Source organism: Oryx dammah, unplaced genomic scaffold (assembly GCF_014754425.2).
Source record: "Oryx dammah isolate SB20612 unplaced genomic scaffold, SCBI_Odam_1.1 HiC_scaffold_6, whole genome shotgun sequence".
In the NCBI taxonomy this organism is placed as follows: domain Eukaryota; kingdom Metazoa; phylum Chordata; class Mammalia; order Artiodactyla; family Bovidae; genus Oryx; species Oryx dammah.
This window is the reverse complement of record NW_024070190.1, coordinates 13,845,520-13,865,573: the sequence shown is the minus strand read 5'-3', so window position 1 is coordinate 13,865,573 and position 20,054 is coordinate 13,845,520. Positions and strand designations below refer to the sequence as shown.

General features: G+C 46.2%; 1 protein-coding gene across 1 annotated transcript in view; it reads right to left on the bottom strand.

The window, feature by feature from the left end:
* LOC120865474 (centriole, cilia and spindle associated protein) overlaps positions 1–18,527 on the bottom strand; it is a 19,439-nt gene extending 912 nt beyond the window's left edge. The window contains exons 1-3 of the mRNA XM_040242788.1: positions 18,068–18,527; positions 5,130–5,395; positions 34–3,075 (exon numbers count right to left, since the gene is read on the bottom strand). Coding sequence (XP_040098722.1) covers positions 2,899–3,075; positions 5,130–5,395; positions 18,068–18,440 — 816 coding nt within the window. The 5' untranslated portion in view covers positions 18,441–18,527 and the 3' untranslated portion in view covers positions 34–2,898. The remainder of the gene's footprint in view (positions 1–33; positions 3,076–5,129; positions 5,396–18,067) is intronic.
* Between the last annotated feature and the right edge of the window lie 1,527 nt (positions 18,528–20,054).

The window sequence follows — 20,054 nt, the reverse complement described above, 5'->3', positions numbered from 1 at the left end:
ATGTCCAGCACAGCCTCAGCACTCAAAAGCCACCTTTCTGTTGTGCACTTTAGCTGGGTCATGCAAACTCAGCCCGCTAAAATGCACAACAGAAAGGTGGCTTTTGAGTGCTGAGGCTGTGCTGGACATAAACTTTATCAGCGGAAATGTTAGTACTTGCTCATCAAAGTGTTCAAAGCTTTCAAATTACTAGTAATTTACATCTGATGAATCAATGACAAAGCTATTTCATAAGAAGCACCACAAATGTGTGCTTACTACATTACAAGCAATTCAGATAGACTATACCCTATTTTACTTTTAGTAGACTTTAAAATAAATGTATATAGGTACTTGGGAATTTTCTGGCAGTGGGGGAGTACAAGCATTTTGACACCTCATAAATACAGCAGTCTTTTAGGTGTTAAAAGGAAGAAAAAGGACAGATTCCTATTTTCATTCACCTCAGTCCAGCAGAAGTATTCAGGTGTTACTTAATATTTTATTATTGCTTTTAGTAAACACAGAAAACATGTTACAACAAGTTGTTTTAATTAAGAACTTAAAAACTAAAATTTTAAAAGGAGACTCTTATGCAGCAGTTATTTCAATCTATATTTTAAATATCACTGGATTTTCAGTTTCAAACTTTTCAACGTGAAAGGCAATTTTAAATTACCTCGCTGTTTCATAAGCTGTCTTAAGGAATAAGAACATGATCACAATGACATTAGTGAGAAGGAAAAAAGTAGGGCATCAAGTTGTTACAACTTAAAAAAATTTTGTAGGTTCAAAAGATCATCTTTACCCCTAAAGAGAAAGAACAAAATGAAACCCTAACCAACTAATAGCTTGGACACAGGAAGGGGACTCCCAGTTACTTGACTCATTCATTGTTCATACACATTAAAAAACACTTTAAAAAATCTTGTTCATTGGTCCTCTACTTAAAAGGGGGGAAATGCTGGCCAATATCACCCTCTAGGTTCTTCCAGATCTGCATATGGAGTTTGCAGTAGTAACTAAGCATATTAAATACAAGTCTGTGTTTTAAAGCAGAGAATCTGGCTTCTCAGGGCCTTGAGGGGTTGGGTTTCTAAGGCAGTCCATCAGTGTAGACCTGAGCTACTCCCCACAGCCTCTTCCTAAGACTGTAGGCGACAACGGGAACAGAACCCTACAGCTGGTGGTTGAAACTATACATGCAGGAAGTGGTTTTGAAGGAACAGTTTCCACTACCACATTACCACAGAAATTTCATCTTTAGGTACCTGCAGTATTTAAGGATTATAGTAACAGCAAGATTCACCAGAATCCCTAGCAAGGACATTCTGGACAACACCCAGACCTTTCTCTTACTAAACATACATCGTAGTGACTAGGAGAGCTCTCTATATATTCACCTCAAAATAACACAAATATTTTAAGTTTTTTTTAAAAGCTCATGATTCAAATATGAATTTGCAAAGCTTAATATGATTGTGTAAGATGATACTGTGTGAAGAGTTTACATGGAATGAAACATTTTTGTACAAATCAACCATAATACTTCAAAGACCCAGAGTAAAAATATCAAGGAAATGCTCAAATGCACATCAAACACCAAATTTTCATTCACACATCACTACATGGTAAGCTGGCAAAGAACTTTTTTCTCTCATCAGGAATTTAGCATTCATCCTTACTGTAGATTCCTGTCTCTACTAAATGGAAAAAAAAATGCTTCTCAAAACCACTTTCTACCCCAAAAGCAAATGTACTGGAGAGAAGGAAACACTTCATTGAAATGCTCACATCTATGGCCGTACACACAGCAGCATCCCTCACATTAGCTTCTACACAGAATCTACCAGCTAGGAACCTAGAATGAATGTATTTCAACCAAAAGTCTGAACAATGTACATCATCAAGGCTTTGTTATTGGTAACTTCCATGGAGGAGAAAAGTAGGGGTGATCCACATCTCTAATAGGTAGCTTAAAATCTGTCCCCCATCCCCAGTAAGCAAGACAATCTCAATTTACTAAGTGAAATTTCAGATTTTAAAGTGTAAGTATCATTGCTAAACTCTTCTAGAAGAGGCAAAGTCCACAGTGGGTGAGTGCCAAAAGGCCAGACTGCAGCAAGTGACTGGTACCCCATTAAGTGTCCTTAAAAAATCTTAATTAAAAAGTGAGTCTTTGACTCAAAAGAAACTTCAGTACTACTTCTGAACACTTCATTTACTGGAATGCACTTGAACTAAACTATTAATATGTGCCTAGATGACAATTTAAAGAGAAAAGATGACCCTCACCCAGCCCAGATATTTCTTAAATATCACAGTCCACGTGAAGTGGTACTTGAACTGAAACGCAGAAAACATTTAATTGTTTAGGAACTACCAATATTCTACAATACTCTCACTATACATGGAATCAAAAGTAGTGTTGAAACTCACTTTTAACTTGATGTTCAAAGCAAACTACACATAAGGAAAAGGAATCTTCTGTGGCAAGCTGGCGTGACCTTACCAGCTGTGGAATCTGAGAAGCTGTTGAGAACAGGAGGAAAACAGGCTTCACCTAAACTGAGCATAGATACTGAAGGGAAGCATCTGTCAGCCATTTAAAGGCATTTGGTGTCAGTATCTTAAAAGATCAAGATGCTTTAAAACAAAACCCTTGGAAGAACATCAAAGATTTAGGGAGTTCTCCTCATAAGTGACCAAGTTTCTATGGCTTCAGCTGCCACCCTACTGCTGAGGTAGGCGACCAGGATTCATCGGAAGGGACAATCTTCTGGAAATGCCCCAAGAGACATCTTGCATAACCAGTTGGTTTCTTAAACCTGTGTCCAATTTCTTTTGATAGTTTTTGTCTTGTTCTTTTCTTTCATTTACACTTTTAAAAAGAGGTTGTCCAAGCAACTGTTCCTTCCCTCAAGCTCTGGCAGAGTAGCATCTCATATACTCTGTCATCCATGGGTTCTCTGAGGAGGCAGGCTTGACCCGCCTATTTTTCTCCACATCAGCAGAGTGAGCCCGCTGCCTCTGAGCCGCCAGCCTCCTCTTCTCCAGCTGCCTCCTGCTCTTGGCTCGCAATGCTGATTCATGGATCTAAGGAGAGTCAGAATGAATGAACAGTCACTCAAGTGGCTTTGGCACTAATTTTCCAGAATATTCACAATAAAGCTTCCTCCAGGTCACCTGCAGCGGGGCAGAGGCAAGTCAGTCTCGCCATATTCAGGGCTTCCGTGAATAAAAGTTTCTCCAGAAGAGCCATTCCCCTGAGTTCTGTCTTACCCATTGTCAGCAATACAGAAAATGTCCACCAGACTAAATTTCAGTTTAAACGGTAAGCAACTAATCTACATGTGCCTTGAGAAACTGGCTCTGGAAAAGGATTGGAACTCCTTAGCATTAAGCAAGAATAAGTTTTCCATTGAAGAACTTATATATTTTATAGCAAAATACTAACAAATTTCAAGATTTTACCACCTAAGATGTTTAATGAACCCCATTCAACTTAACTCCATAGGATTGCCAGAGGACAACTCTGTTATCTCAAATATCACTCCAAACAACACTATCTGCTAGAGTTCAGAAGTCTGTTTGGTAAACCTGGACTATGGTATTTAATGAGAATTCAAACAGCCTAGACCTCTGCTTCTCTTCACTCCCTCTTTGCTTTGGGCTGGTGGATGCTGTTAGCACTAACACAATCACTGCTGTATGACCAGACACGTGAGGTGCCCTCGTCTGCCTTGTTCTCAGGTCTTTGCATGGGGACATGCCAGGCCTGAGTCCAGGGAGAACTAAACCTTGAGGGGGGGATGAGCAGGGGACATGTAATCACTCTAATTTAATCCAAAGAGAAAATAGGAGTCTAGACAGTTGTGAGAAACACAGGAGATGTGATCTGATAGCAAAAAAGGGGCTGAGGCGTGAGATGCCAGTTATCAAGTCCAAGGAGCCTCTCAGGAGGCCAGAGGCAAATCTAGACCGGCAGCTGCCAGCCCTGGCTGTGCCCCTTGGCTATACCTCCTGGGCCCCAGGAACTTGAGAGCCCCATATCCTGCCCCTTCTCCACCTGGCTCGCTGTCAGTAAAACCTTCCAGCTACCAGTTCAGTTCAGTTCAGTTCCGTCACTTAGTCGTGTCTGACTCTTTGCAATCCCATGAATTGTGGCACGCCAGGCCTCCCTGTCCATCACCAACTCCTGGAGTTCATCCAAACTCATCTCCATCGAGTCAGTGATGCCATCCAGCCATCTCATCCTCTGTCGTCCACTTCTCCTCCTGCCCTCAATCCCTCCCAGAATCAGGGTCTTTTCCAATGAGTCAATTCTTTGCATGAGGTGGCCAAAGTATTGGAGTTTCAGCTTCAGCATCAGTCCTTCTAATGAACACCCAGGACTGGTCTCCTTTAGAATGGACTGGTTGGATCTCCTTGCAGTCCAAGGGACTCTCAAGAGTCTTCTCCAACACCACAGTTCAAAAGCATCAATTCTTCGGCACTCAGCTTTCTTCACAGTCCAACTCTCGCATCCATACATGACTACTGGAAAAACCACAGCCTTGACTAGACGGACCTTTGTTGGCAAAGTAATATCTCTGCTTTTTAATATGCTGTCTAGGTTGGTCATAACTTTCCTTCGAAGGTCATAACTTTCCTTCCTTCCTTCTTTTAATTTCATGGCTGCAGTCACTATCTGCAGTGATTTTGGAGCCCGAAAAACTAAAGTCTGATACTGTTTCCACTGTTTCCCCATCTATTTCCCATGAAGTGATGGGACCAGATGCCATGATCTTCGTTTTCTGAATGTTGAGCTTTAAGCCAACTTTTTTCACTCTCCTCTTTCACTTTCATCAGGAGGTTCTTTAGCTTCTCTTCACTTTCTGCCATAAGGGTGGTGTTATCTGCATACCTGACTTGGTGTCAGTAAAACCTTCCAGCTACCAGCCAACTCCCAGCAAAACCCCAATCTCTAGGCAGCTAACATCCTGCATCCTGTTTGTGATCAGATGCCCAGTCCTGGGCTTTCCTTGGCCCATCTGAGACCTACCATGTCCCAAAACATCACAGCAACCACAGGTATATGATAGCCAGTGACAGCCAGACCAACCCCACCCTCCAGGGGAAAGCAGAGAAGCCCGTTCACTGGCACCTACCTCACGCATGGGGGCAGAAGCACAGACGTTGTGAGTTTTCTGGCTTCCTGTATCCGTCTGTTTCTCTCCCCACCCATAGAGGGCAAACGGGTGCCTGTGTTCTTTTATTCTAGCGGATGACCTCTGGGGACTCTTGGTTCTCCTGCTTCCTCGGGCAGCTAAGGCACTTGGTGGTTGCTGAGGGTCCGTACTGCTGGCTGGTTTTCCAGGGTCTCTCACCCTGATCTGTCGTTCAGGTTTCTCCTTTACATCTTTCACTGGCAGTGCTTTTTGAAAAAGGAGATAAGACATGATGAATGCTTTAAATTCAGGTTTACATATAATTACACACAATTTAAATATTTGGGATGGAAAATTCATAATGCCTAATTAAGTCAGTAACTTTTTTACTTACAGCTCGATTCTACACGTTTCACTTAAAATGGACAGACAGAAACAAGTCAGTCTATCCCATTTTAAAATCAACAGTAAATACCAAGACTGAACCAAGCCTATTCAAAAGTAACAACCATCATTCGCATTCTGAGATTATGAGTCTCAACTGAATACTAAAAGCTAAAAAGCTAGAAAACACCAGGGCCTAATCGCTTTCCCCATGATAAATCCAGTCATTTTACCATCTTGCTTCAGGGACAGATCTGGATTTGTGACAATCATTCACCAGCTGCAAAAGGTTAGTTTCTAAGTTACTCAACTAGAGTTTCAGGATTGCACTGCTTTGTCATGCTCCAAGACTATGGAAAATGCTCCTTTCAGCTCTCCCGAGCTCCTTATAAGAGCTGGCTGGTGACCTTAACATGAAAAGCATCCCATCACAATAAGGAGCGTTTTCCATAGCTCCTTACCTCCATGTACAGCTGGGTGCACCCAGGGGGAGGAGCTGGGAAGAGGGCTCTTATTCATGACAACATGAACCAGGGCCGCTGGCCTACACAGGCCTAAATCTGGCAGCAAGGCTGGTAAAACTCTGGTGGGGAATGAACCGCACACCTGAGGTGTACTCAGATATTCTGGACACACTCCAGAACATAGCTATTTCCCCTGATGACCCTTTATGACTGTCCCATCATTATTTTTATAACCATTTGTATAATCCTATATGATCTTATAATCTTATGTGATCTTATACAGGTTGTATTCCTTGTGTAAAGCCCTAGTGAGCCTGTTTTATCTCTGTTCTTTGGAAGGAATGATGCTGAGGCTGAAACTCTGGCCACCTCATGCGAAGAGTTGACTCACTGGGAAAGACTCTGGTGCTGGGAGGGATTGGGGGCAGGAGGAGAAGGGGACGACAGAGGATGAGATGGCTGGATGGCATCACCGACTTGATGGACGTGAGTCTGAGTGAACTCCGGGAGTTGGTGATGGACAGGGAGGCCTGGCGTGCTGCGATTCATGGGGTCGCAAGGAGTCGGACACGTCTAGGTGACTGCACTGAACTGAAAGAGCTCCTTGCACATCCAGGGCACCACTTTACAGACCCCCTTGCTCACACCTGTAGAAAACCCCTTGCTCCTAAGGCTCCAGAATCTGGCTCTAGGTGGTGATTTTACAGGTTCCTATTTCCAAACCCCATCATTTTTAGGACATACTCATGTCCCTCACTCATAGTGAACACTTCCCTGATGACATCCATGTAATCCAGACACAGTGCACATGTGTGAACCCTGACACACCACCTGCATTTCTGTCTTCAGCAATGAGCTTTATCTACCAAATCATTTCCTTTATTACTAAGCATTTTAAGGAGTAGACAGCACGGGTCCAGCCCTGGGGTTCAGCGCTTCGCACGGCTGTGCACCATATCTATAAACCCAGCACTCAGGCTGTCTGGGGACACGTGAGATGCCAGTCTTCCACTGAATCCTGAGAACCCAAGTCCCCTCATCACTCACTCTTCTGAGTGATGTGTCCGCACCTCATCCTCCTCCCTCCCCTGGATCTAGGTAGAAGGGAAAGAGCCCATCAGGACCAAGACAACGGGAAGTAGAAGGGGGTCCATGCCTGGTGCAGTTACGACACTGAGAGAGGGGGAAACAACTCAACTCATCTTCAGGGATTCATTTCCTTCTCTTCCTCTCCAGCCCCCACATGTCTAACTCAGACCTTCCAGGGAGCATGTCCACAGAAGATGATAATGATTTGGTTCATGGGACAAGCTGAAGCCAACCAAGGAGAAATTAGGAAAGAGAATTCCAGCAAGTGGGGAACTGGCTTCTACAAAGACATGAAAAGAAGAAAGAATAATTAAAAATGACAGGTACATAGAGAGTCTATGGATGAAGGCATGAGTGGGTAGCAGTGGGGAAATAAAGACCTTCTATGCCAAACACAGGAGTTTTATTTTTTCCTAGAAATGAAGAAGAATCACTGAAGGATTTTAGGCTGAAAAATGCTATGGTCCTATCTGCATTTCAGGAATGAGGTATCTAGCAACAAACTTGCCCCCAAAGAGGTGGGGGCAGAAAAGATGGAGAGTCCAGGGTGGGGGGCAATGCTGGCAGGGGCCAAACAGGGAGAAAAGGACCAGATAGTGCTCGCCACACCTGGCTGGTGCTGACTCACCTGGGCACCTGTGAACTGGAAGGTGGTACCCCGGCCTCTCCAGAGAGCCACAGAGGGCTAGACGGGCCGCTGAGCGGGTGACAAACACAAAGCAAATGCTGGGAGGCAAAGAGGACTCCTGGGCCCCCACAGGGGTTGGGAGTGGATGGTCACACTATCCTCCAGCAGAAAGCCGTCAAAGATGGGGAAAGGGTACTGGACGACTCAGCTATGAGACAGCCCTGGGAGCACCAAGCAGGCCACAGCAGGACCCTCCATCAGGGGCCCTAAAGAGAATGTGGGATTGGAGAGAGTCATACGCAGGCAGGCGGGGGCTGAGGCTCAGGTGCAGAGCAGACCCCCCAGAAGGAACACAGAGTCAGCGGAAGGGGAGCAGAGGTTGGCCCCCTGGACACCAGCACCTACTGAGCCAGTAGAAGGGATGAGGAGAGCCAGAGAGGGGGCCAGGGAAAAGAACAGCCAGCAAAGTCTAGAAGCTTCCAGGAGAGAAGCTGGAGAAGGATGTTCAGAAAAGGACAGAGCAATTAACAGAGCCAGATTTTACAGAGAGGGCAGGAGAATGAGGACAAAACAAAACTGGGCATTCTAGGATTTAAGAGTCACAAACTGCTATGTAAACACAAATAGCTACAAGGGTACATTGCACAGCACAGGGAATACAGCCAACACAGCGTCTAACTCTAGATGGAAATTGTGAATCACTATGTTGTACACCAGGGCTTCCCTGATAGCTCAGTTGGTAAAGCATCTGCCTGCAACGCAAGAGACCCCGGTCCAACACCTGGGTTGGGAAGATCCCCTGGAGAAGGGATAAGCTACCCACTCCAGTATACCTGGGCGTCCCTGGTGGCCCAGCTGGTAAAGAATCCACCTGCAGTGCAGGAGATCTGGGTTTGATCCCTGGGTTGGGGAGATCCCCTGAAGAAGGGAAGGCTACCCACTCCAGTATTCTGGCCTGGAAAATTCCATGGGGCTGCAAAGAGTTGGACATGCCTGAGCAACTTTGACTTTCATGCTGTACACCTGAAACATGTAAATCAAACAGACCTCAGTTAAAACCTGGATGGTTAGGTGCTATGTTAGGCGTGCTGCACCACAATCAAATAAAATAAAGGAACATAAGGTAAAATATTTACACAGGTTTTGTAAAAGACAGACGTGGGTCTGGGCAGTCAGGCTGTCTCACACGCCCGAGAGGAGCACAGGCGATAGGGAGAGCCAGGTCACAGCAGGTTGCAGATCAGGGGGACCCCAGTGATCTCACCATGGATCACTGAACGTTCTGACATAAAAACAGCAGTGTCCACCAGTATCCAACACAAGAAACTAAAATCCTCTCTAGGGAGCCTGGGGGTCTCAGATTATTCCTACAGATAATTTTCTGAACACACCAGTGGGTGTCGTGGGGATGATGACCAGTCACACAGGAGACAAGGCAGTAAGGAAGTCCAGCAGGAGCGAGAGACTTGGGGAAATGGGGTTATCACTGACAGACCATAAAACTAACATGTATTTAAAGAAGGAACACAAGCTCAAAAATACCTGTAGCAGGAAAAAAAGGTGGAAAACACAGAAGAGAGAGAACTTATCACTATAAAATTAATACTTATAAAGCTCTTGAAACAGTGCCTGGTTCAAGATAAGTGTATATATGTTTCGAAATCCTATTCAAAGTTTTAAATAAAGCCATTTCCAGGCAAATAAAAACAGTGTCATCACCAGTTATTGTGGAAGATTCTAATAGCACCTTTCTCAGTAACTGACAAAAATCAACTCAGCCTTGATTTAGGACTATGCTGTTCATTACAAAAGCCATGAAGCAGAGGTGACTTAAATTTAAGTTTATATTAATTAAAATTAGCTAGAAACAAATTTTCACTTCCTCAGTTATACCAGAGTTCAAGTGCTCAAACATGTGGCTTATGGTTAGCATGTTTCATGGTCCAGACAGAGAAACTGCCCATCATGACAAAGTTTGACTTGAACAGACTGATTTTTTTAAACTATTTGAACAAAATTAACACATTTGACCCAATGGGTACATACAGAATACTGCACTGAAAACCACAGAATACACAATCTTATCAAGCACATGTGGAACATTTACAAGAATTTACCCAGCCAAAGCTATAAAGAAAATCTTAACATAGTCACAAAACTGGAATCATACAGTATGTATTCTCTGACTCTTGTGCAATTAAGCTAGATCGTGCTCATTCTCAGCCGCTTGAGTCATGTCCAACTCTGTGCAACCCTATGGACTATATAGTCTGCCAGGCTCCTCTGTCCATGGGATTCTCCAGGCAAGAATACGGGACTGGGTTGCCATGCCCTCCTCCAGGGGATCTTCCCAACCCAGGAATCAAATTCCCCTCTCCTGCTTACAGATGGATTCTCTACTGCTGAGCCACCAGGAAGCCCTAATTAAGCCAGATAAAACAGCAAAAATGTCTTTTACAATCTCCAGCTATCAGAGAATTCCCTGGTGGTCCAGTAGTTAGAACTCCATGCTTTCACCACGGAGGGTCAGAGTTCAATCCCTGGTTAGAGAACTAAGATCCTGTGAGTCTCGTGGCATGGCCAGTAGATAAATAAAATCTCCAGTTATAAAATTAACATTTCTGTTTTTTTCTTAAATTGAACTACAATATGGTATTAGTTTTAGGTTACAACAAAGTGATTCAGTTATATAGATATATTCTTTCAGGTCACTTTTTACTATAGGTTATTATCAGATATTCAATATAGTTCCTTGTGCTATACAGTAAATCCTTGTTGCTTATCTGTTTTATACATAGTAGTTTTTATCTGTTAATCTCATACTCCTAATATATCCCTTTACTTAAAAACATTTCTAAATAATGCATGGGTCAAAAATAAATCATATGATTTCACAAAAATGTACATATTCACCATGTCATTGAGCTATACACTTAAAAATTGTTAAAATGATAATTTGTGTTGTGTGTTTACCACAATTTTTAAAAATAAAAAAGTAATGGTGATAGAGAGCATAATTCCATTCTTATTAGAAATATTTCTAAATTTCTTCATTAAGTATGATGCAGCTAAAGCAGTAATCAGAAGTAAATCTAGAGGCTTAAATCAATATATCAAAAAGAAAAAAAGGCAGGGGAAGGGAAAAAAAACAATAATAAGCATCCATCTTAAAATATTATAAAAAGGGCTTCCCCGGTGGCTCAGTGGTAAAGACTCCGCCTGCCAATGCAGGAGACATGGATTTAATCCCAGCCCAGGAAGACCCCACATGTGACAGAGGAACTAAGCCAGTGCACCTCAACTGCTGGGCCTGTGCTCTCAAGTCTGGGAGCCCCAAATGCAGAGCCCGCGTGGGACAGCTGCTGAAACCTTTGAGCCCTAGAGCTTGTGCTCCACAATGAGAGAAGCCACTGCAACGAGAAGCCTGCCCACAGCAATGAAGAACAGCCCCACTGCCACAACCAGAGAATTGCCCATGCAGCAAGAAAGAACCCACAGCCAAAAATAAAAATAAATTAAAAATAAAAAGGATGTTAAAAAATATAAAAATAAGCACTAAAAAATGAAACTAAGGGAAAAAATCATGAATTAATAAACACATAATAAACAAAACCAACATGGAACAAAAATGAACAGAATTCACAAACCTCTAGCAAGACTAATAAAGAAAGAGGGTAAAAAATAAAAATAAGTAAAAATAGAGCAAATGAGGTCATCAGGTTAAATGTGCACTGGTGACACAAGATTATAGTCCCTTCTTCTTCAAAGCCCACTAAAGTGAGGAACAAAGGCCAAAGAGGGAAAGGACAACGAGCACACAGCCAACGACACCAGACAAATTTTGGAAGGGGCAAAGTGATGAAGACGTAGAAATGACTCACGGGACTCAGCAGGATGATGCAAACTCCCTGCTGGAGAAGGGCCCACAGGACGCCGTGGAGCCGGGCCGTAACCGGCGTTGAGGCACCAGACTTCCCAGAAGGCTAGGCCCAGTCAGTGCCCCAGGCCATGTGCTCCAATGACAGCTTAACAAGGATGTGCCTCGGCTGAGAACCAGGGTCCATGCTGCTTGCCCTTGAACCTGGGCAGATTTTTGTGAGCAGAGAATGGGGTGAAAGAGGTGCCACATGGCTCCTGGAAATAAGTCATGATGGGCCATATAGCAGCTGCCCAGCTCTCTCTCAGGAATGCTCACTGTTAGAGGCCGGGCTGCAAGTGATGAGAAGGGCCAGGCACATGAAGAAGTCACCTGCAAGTGTCCTAGCAGACAGCTGCAGTCAGCACGCAGCAGAGATAAGGCACACCCTGTGCCTTGGCCAAATTCTAATTTATAGAAACCATGAGCTCACAGCTGAGAAGTGGAACCTGAAGTACTAGTTTCCAGGTTAAGCCTGTTGTGCAGCAATGGATACTCCCTCAACAGTCCTTCCTGTGGTCCTCAAGGCCGGTGGCTACCCACCCACCCCACCCCATAGCCCAGGTCCCTAAAGGAGGAGGACCAGCAGGTAGAAGGCACAGAAGGCATCCTGAGGGGGGCAGGATGAAAACAGGATGGCATGGTAAAAAATGGGATCCCTCCTCCCTTCCCCCAGCTCTGTTCCCAGGATGCTGCCAGCCAGGCTCGGGCCCTCCCAGGCAGGAGGATGGAGGAGCAGTGTCTGGTAAGCTGACACAGGAACAGGCGGGTGCTGATGTGGGCAACCCCCAGAAAAGCAGCAGAGTGCCCCTACAATTTATAGTCACAAGCTCCTCCATGCACACAGCTCCCAAAAAAGCCCTTCAAGCTTCCCTCTTAAATAAGCAGATAGGCTAAAAGCAAGCATTCGAGTATATCCTTTAATAAGAAGAAGACCAAAATATAGAGGAAAAAACTAGGCTTGGAACATAAGAGAGCTCTCAAAGGATATTTATGGCTTGGGGAGGGTGGGGGCGGGGGGAGTGGAGGGGGAATTAGAGAAAAGGATGCTATTTTTTGTTAATTTTTAAAAGAACATTTGGGACAAAAAAGCAATCCCTTTGAAATTAAAAACCAGAATGGTAGAATTTAAAATTTCAACAGAAAATTTAGAAGATAAAATTGAAGCATTCTCAAAACAAAACCAAAGTTCCAATTTTTCAAAAATAAATAGATAAATAAAAATATTAGAGGTTTGCTCCAGGAGGTATACAAACCAGCTAAAAATAACTATCAAGAAAAAAAATGAATAGAAATTTTAAAAAAAGTTTTTAAAATGTTTTTTTGGCCTCTCTGAAAGGCATGTGGGATCTTAATTCCCCGACCAGGGATCAAACCCATACTCCTTGCAATGGCAGCATTGAGTCATAACCACTGGACCACAAAGGAAGTCCTCAGAACAGAAATTATTTTAAACAGTACCTGAAAATAAGTGTTTCTAGATTTAAAAGGCTCACTAAGGGATTCCCCTGGCAGTCCAGTGGTTAACTCTGTGCTCCCAATGCAGGGAGTATGGTTCAATCCCTGGAAAGGAAACTATATCCCACATGCCATGCCATGAAGTGTGGCCTAAAATAAGTTTTTTTTAAAACTAAATAAAAAGTCCCATCAAGTTATCAGCCCAATGAATGAAAAATTACACATATTATTTTAGAATACCTAGGATAAAGGGACTGTCCTAAAACTTCAAAAAAGAAAAAGGTCACATATACAAAAGAAGTGTCAGAATGACATGGTACTTCTCAACAATAAGACCAAAATCTAGGGTTCGATATAATACCTTCAAATACTGAAATATCTAACCTAGGAAGTCTCTGTCTTGCCCAAATGGCAATCCAGCCTTGGATAAAGGCATTTTTAGACTTCAAGGTGACAAAATTTTTACTTCCCTTCCAACATTTCTCAGGACTTACAGAAGATGGTCCACCAAAAGGAAGGGAGATTGGAGGCTTCTAGAACAGGGATCAGATAAAGGAGGAAAGCAAAAAGAACACTCGGCAAACAGGAAGACAAGTCCCAGCATGACAGCGGTGTCAGACCTGGACAGCATAAAGTCTAAATTAAAACAAGAGTCAAGGACTCCCCAAAATTACTTCCCCAAGGAAAATAATGCAACAAACAGAACACGTAATGTGCCTGGCATATAACAAGTTTTACAGTCCCACCAGACTGTTTCTGGCTACATTATAAAAGAAAAAAGAAAAGCAAATATACAAGTAAAGCAACAATTACCTCTAGGAAAAATATAAATAACAAAGAATATAATCAAAACTTACTGTATGGATTATCTGCAAATAACACAGAGCCATGATCATCCAAATATAGAACAGTACTTAAATGAAATAGTCATATAGTTAATACCGTGGGACGAAAGAGGCGCTTGTGTATGTCTAGGTGGGAAGAAGGGAGGGTTTGAGGAATAGCCAAGCTAAGATCTTAAACTAAATCATCTCCCATTATGGGAAGTCAATATACAATTTTCAAAATAAAAAAGCCAGCATTTGTCTGAATGAGAAAATCATTGGCCACAGCGCTGAAAAGAACGGTAAAGAGTTACTCCAGGGAGCAAGGGGCATGGGTGGTGAATGGGCCAAGATTACTTTTTCATTTTAAGCATATTTTTAAAAATTATGCATATGCATAACTGGTTTAAAACTAAAATTTAATTTAAAAAGAAATGTGAAGAAAATGAATTGGAGACATTCTAGATGCTCTTGAAAGCATATTGGCGACAGAGAGAAGGCATTTCACAGTGAACAAGCATTCCCACACCCACACCCCACACACAGGCAACTTCCCAACAGCTTTTTAGTACCATCTCTTAAATAAGAACAAGAAGCCAAGAATCATTAGACATTTGAGGAAAGCTGCTAACTTGAAACACAGGATTACAAATTAAATTAAAACACACACACACACACACATCCAGATAAAGGGAGGGGAAACCTGTGCCAAAGAAACATGCAAAAACTAAAAATTCCTAGTCCTCAGCAGGACAAGTGAGGATACTATACGTACAAATCAAGAACAGAATACTATTTTTTAAAGAGGATTAAGAGAAGGAAGGAAAACCCAGAAAACAATTCATCAGTTCTTAAGACAGATGGATTGGAAGCCAAAGTAGAAAATGAGAGGATATATTTGTAAAGTCTAACATCCAACTAAGGAGTTCAGAAAGAAAAGAGAAAAAAATAATAGTAATAATAAAATAATTCAATAAAACTTCCCAGGATTACAAGATAGGAGTTTGATTGCAAGGATTCATGAAACACATTAGAGGAAAACAGGCCTAGACAGAGGATAATTTTCAGAACACAGAGGACAAAGAGAAGACCCTAGAAACTTCCAGAGGAGGGAGTATGTTATCCATGAGGGATTAAGAGTGAGAACGACACAGGAGTATAACAGCAACTACAGAAGTCCTAGTACCAGACAGCACTGCCTCTAGATTTCTTAGAGACAAAAACTTCCAACCTAGAATTTCATGCCTATTCACAAACTTACTGAATTGTGAGGGTAGAATCTTTCGACATGCAAGATCTCAGAAAATTAAGCCTCTCACACACCCTTTCTCGGGAAGGTACTAGAAGATAATCTCTGCCAGGAGAGGATAAACCAGGCAAGAAGATGATGTGAGAGGCACACAACAGAGGGTCCTACCAAGAGGGAAGGCAGGAAGTCCCTGGGGTGGCAGCCAAGAGCCCTCCCAAGACAAAACAAGGCAGCAGGCTGCCAGAGCAGCACGCAGGCCAGGTGGAAGTAGGTCAGAGGCCCCAGGAGGGATGTCTTAAGATGGGGAGGGTGGCAGTGAACCTGATGTGTTGGTGGTATTGCAACAAAAGAAAAGGGAATCACAGCAAACAATACAGGGTAGCTCTAAGCAACCTCTTCAACAGGCCCTAACTGGATCTAACCAATTCTATGATGACTATACCAGAAGGGTGAGGACGGACCAGATGTATGGGTTAGGAGATCACTAAAAAGAATTAAGGGCTTCCCAGGTAGCTCAGGGAGAAGGCATCGGCTCCCCACTCCAGTACTTTTGCCTGGAAAATCCCATGCAGAGAGGAGCCTGGTAGGGCTGTCCATGGGGTCGAGAAGAGTCGGACACGACTGAGTGACTTCACCTTCACTTTCATGCATTGGAGAAGGAAATGGCAACCCACTCCAGTGTTCTTGCCTGGAGAATCCCAAGGAGGGTGGAGCCTGGTAGGCTGCCGTCTATGGAGTCGCACAGAGTTGGACATGACTGAAGCGACTTAGCAGCAGCAGCAGGTAGCTCAGTGGTAAAGAATTCACCTGCCAGTGCAGGAGACATGGGTTTGATCCCTGGGTCAGGAAGATCCCTTGAAGGAGGAAACGGCAACCCACTCCAGTATTCCTGCCTGGGAAATCCCATGGACTGAGAAGCTTGGCAGGTTGCAGTCCAGGGGGTTGCAAACAGTCGGACATGACTGAGCAATTGAGCACACATACCCCAATAATAGATGGCACTAAAAACTCAACAACAACCACCAAAATCAACAAATCTTAATAAAAGCCATGTTACTTGGAAAAACAGAATTACACACCAAGGAAACACCAGAGGACTGGGAAGTGGTCACCTAAGGAATAGGTAATTGGTGTGGGGGAGGAGGGCTGCTGTATCTCGGTACTAAGCCATACATAACCATATGATTCTATGTGTACATATGGCTTCAGTAAAGACAAGAACTAAATGTTCATGTTTCACAGAAACTCAAAAGAGTGCTCATCATTCTGTCCACTTAACAACAAGGACTTTCAATCCTGCCAGACAAAGGGATGAACAGAGGCTCTGATAGGCATGAGCAAAGCAAAAGATCCTGGGATGGGGAGTCCTGAAAGCAGAAACATTTTTTCTTCCCAGATTCCTAAACCAGAAATATTAACAAAGAAGAAATAACTACCTCAGCCAGCCCCTGGGAGGATTCGGTGTCTCTAAGGGAACAAAAATAATCATGAACTCTTACAAACACACGAGCCCCATACTCCATACTATAATGCTACCTAAAAACTGCACTTATATACACCTGGAAATAACTGACAGCTCTTTCATAAGCAATGAAGGGGAAACACCAAGAAGAGAGAAAAGCTCATTCAGTCTGATAAAGTGCATCTCATAATTGAGCTAGTAACTCAGTGCCCCATACTCTCCCCATCTTCTGTTATTCAAATTTCTAGCAAAAGTCAGGAATCAGTGGGAATTCACAAGTAACATGTGAGGACGGAGCGGCAGCCCTGCTACATGATGAGCCGAGAACAGCTGGGAACAGTATAACAAGACTCAACTTCCTCTCCTCCTCAGCATCTCATAGACAAGCTAGGATGAGAGTCAAGAGAAAAATCTGATCAGAGTACCACTTACAAGGCGGTAAACAAAAATAGTCACCAATCATTGATTCTGAGCTTCTATTTCTTCATCTATAAAGTCGAGGTAAACGAGGTAAAAAGTATGGTCCTCCCTCTTAGAATTGTTTTGAGTGTTGACTAAGAAAATACATACTCTAAGATCGGAGACTGGATGCATGACAAGCTCTCAGGCCATTTTAGTTATCTGGCTCACTGGGATCTCTTTAAAACTGAGTGACGTCAGGTGGTGCCTGGCCCAGGTTAGAGTAGAATAGAACCCCACGGGGTTCCTCCAGGCTGTATTTGGGGCATTTATTCAACTGGGCCCTGAGCACCAGCGGCCACTCGGCCCGCCCCACTCTCTGAGAGCCCGCCTCTGCGATCCTCCAGCCGGAGAGAAGGTGCAGGGCCCCGCTGCGAGCAGCAGATGCACCACCCCCAAGAGCCATTTTCCAGCTGCCGCTCCCCAAGCTCACAGTAGCAGCTGGAGGAGAGCAGGCGAGCAGCCGAGAGGACCCGGCATTTAGAAGGATTATCTCCTAGCAGCCGGGACTTATGCAACAGTCTGTGGAATCAAATTCAAAATATTCCCAAGGGAAAGCGCGGCCAGGTCAGGGAGTTAACACAGAAAACAACAGCCCCAATCACAGGACAATACGCTTAGCTCTCTAATGAAAGCTGGGCTCCTCTCATAAAACAAATGAGCGTTTAGAAATAAATAGATGGGAGTTTAGCGGTCCAGAGGCCATCAAGGCTACCTGGTGAAAATCTGGACTTCGCCAGCGACAAGCCTACGGCGTTCACAGCTGGCTCAACCCAGAGACACACTTTACGGAAAGACAGGGTGGGACGGCGGGTGCGGGGCCGCCGCCTTCCTTATTTTGTCAAGGGTGGCGTATTCTCCGCCTACCAAATATAGATTAAATAAAATTAAGAAAGAGCTCGCCCTGAGCTCTCACTGCGAGAAACGGCTGCGCGGTTCAGGAGACGCAAGAGCAAATCCAGCCCCGCGAGCTGGCCCCTCGCAGCCCCCTCCCCGGCCCGGTACCTGGCAGCGCCGCGTCCTCTGCGTCCACGGCGTCCCTGGTCTCCGCGTCCCCCGCGGCCTCCACGCCCCGCTCCTCCGGCCCTACGCGCGCCTCCGGCTCCGCGGGCGGCGGCGGCGGCGGCGGCGGCGGCGGCGAGGCCGGGGCGCACTGGGGCGCGGGGGCCCCGGTGCCCGACGACGCCGAAGACGCCGAGTCGTCCGAGGCGCCGGCCTGGCCCCAGTCGTCCCAGAGCCAGGGCGCGTGCGCCTGCTCCAGCAGCCGGCGCCCCAGGCGGTAGTGGCGCAGCGCCCGGTAGCACGGCCCGTACTCGTCCCAGCGCGGCTCCTGGTAGCGCTTCATGTACTCGCTCTTCACGCCGCTCCCCGGGGACATGGTGCCGCGCGTCGGCCCCGAACGCCCGGCTGTCCGCGCCGCGCGGTCGCCTACAGAGCCCAAGACGCGACACAGAGGCACGCCCCACCCCTCCGCCCGCCCAGCCCGCCGCGACGTTTAAACCCAGAGCCCCGCCCGGACGCGGCGGGCTGGGGCGGAGCGTGGGAAGCGGGGTCGGGAGCGCGGGCGGGGAGGGGGGGGCGGGGCGTGGGGCGAGGGGCGGAGGGAGAGCGCGGCCCGCCTGGGGAGGGGGCGGAGACCTGCGAGGGCGGCCCGGGGTCGGGGGAGGGCCGAGCGGCCTGGGCTGCAGGGCGCGCGGGTCACCTGCGAGGGCGGCTCGCGAGCTCAGAAGCCAGAGGCCGCGGGAGCCCGCGGATGGGAGGTGGAAGAGGCAGGCGTGGGCGCGGGGAGCGGGGCGGCCTCGGGGTCTTGGGCGCGAGGAGCGGGGCGGCCTCGGGGTCTTCGGAGCGGGACGTGTGGGCAAGAGGGGCAGCCCCGATTACCTCCTTCTTGTACCTCCAGCCCCGCGGCGCCGGCGGGTCCTCGGCGCGAGTGGCGCAGCAGCCCGGATCCGCCCGCTCTCCCAGCGCTTTCCTGCCGAGCAAGATGTCGCTCCTGCAGCAACCGGTAGGGGAAGGCGCCGCCTCAGTCCCGGGAGCAGTCGTCTCCCGCGCGCGCTCCCGGTCCCTGGCCCCTACCCCGCTCGGCGGGGGCGGCGACTTCGGCGCCTGGCGTGTGATGCGGGCGACTCGGCTGGCCCAGGACCCTGGCCAGGTCCCCGCCCGCCCGAGGCGCCCACGAACCTGGTTGTGGGAGGCGCTGCCCCGGGCCCCCGCCGCATCAGGAGGCGTCAGGGAACGGAGCCGCCCACCCAAGGACGTTGTGTGTTCTCTTCCCGACGCTTGCCAGGGTCGCGCTTCCCAGAAACAACCCCACGTGCGCGCGTTGGCTCTTGCTTCCTTTCCTCTGTTCACAACACCTGTTACTCTGGCTTTAACTCCTTTCAGTCCTTTGGTGCAACTCCTTTCTTGTCTACACCCCCGACATTTTTTGAGTAAGTGAGTGAGTGAAGTAGCTCAGTCGTGTCCGACTCTTGGCGGCCCCATGGACTGTAGCCTATCAGGCTCCTCCGTCCATGGGATTTTCCAGGCAAGAGTACTGGAGTGGATTGCCATTTCCTTCTCCAGGGGATCTTCCCGACCCAGGAATCGAGCCGGGTCTCCCGCATTGCAAGCAGACGCTTTACTGTCTGAGCCACCAGGGAACATTTTTTGAACCTATTGATGAAAACTGCCTACCCACCCTCCCAGTCGCCCAGGTGCACAGAAAACCTTGGCGGACTCGGTTGCTTTGTGCTAAGTATACAATGTTGCGCTGATTGTTACAGTTTCCAGAGCGGTCCCATGCAGATTCTTCCCCTTTATGAAAAGGAGCCTGGATACATTAGTAACTCAGATTTGAGAGAAAAGAAGTTCAGTTCAGTCTCACAGTCGTGTCCGACTCTTTGCGACCTCATGAATCACAGCACGCCAGGCCTCCCTGTCCACCACCAACTCCCGGAGTTCACTCAAACTCATGTCCATTGAGTCCGTGATGCCATCCAGCCATCTCATC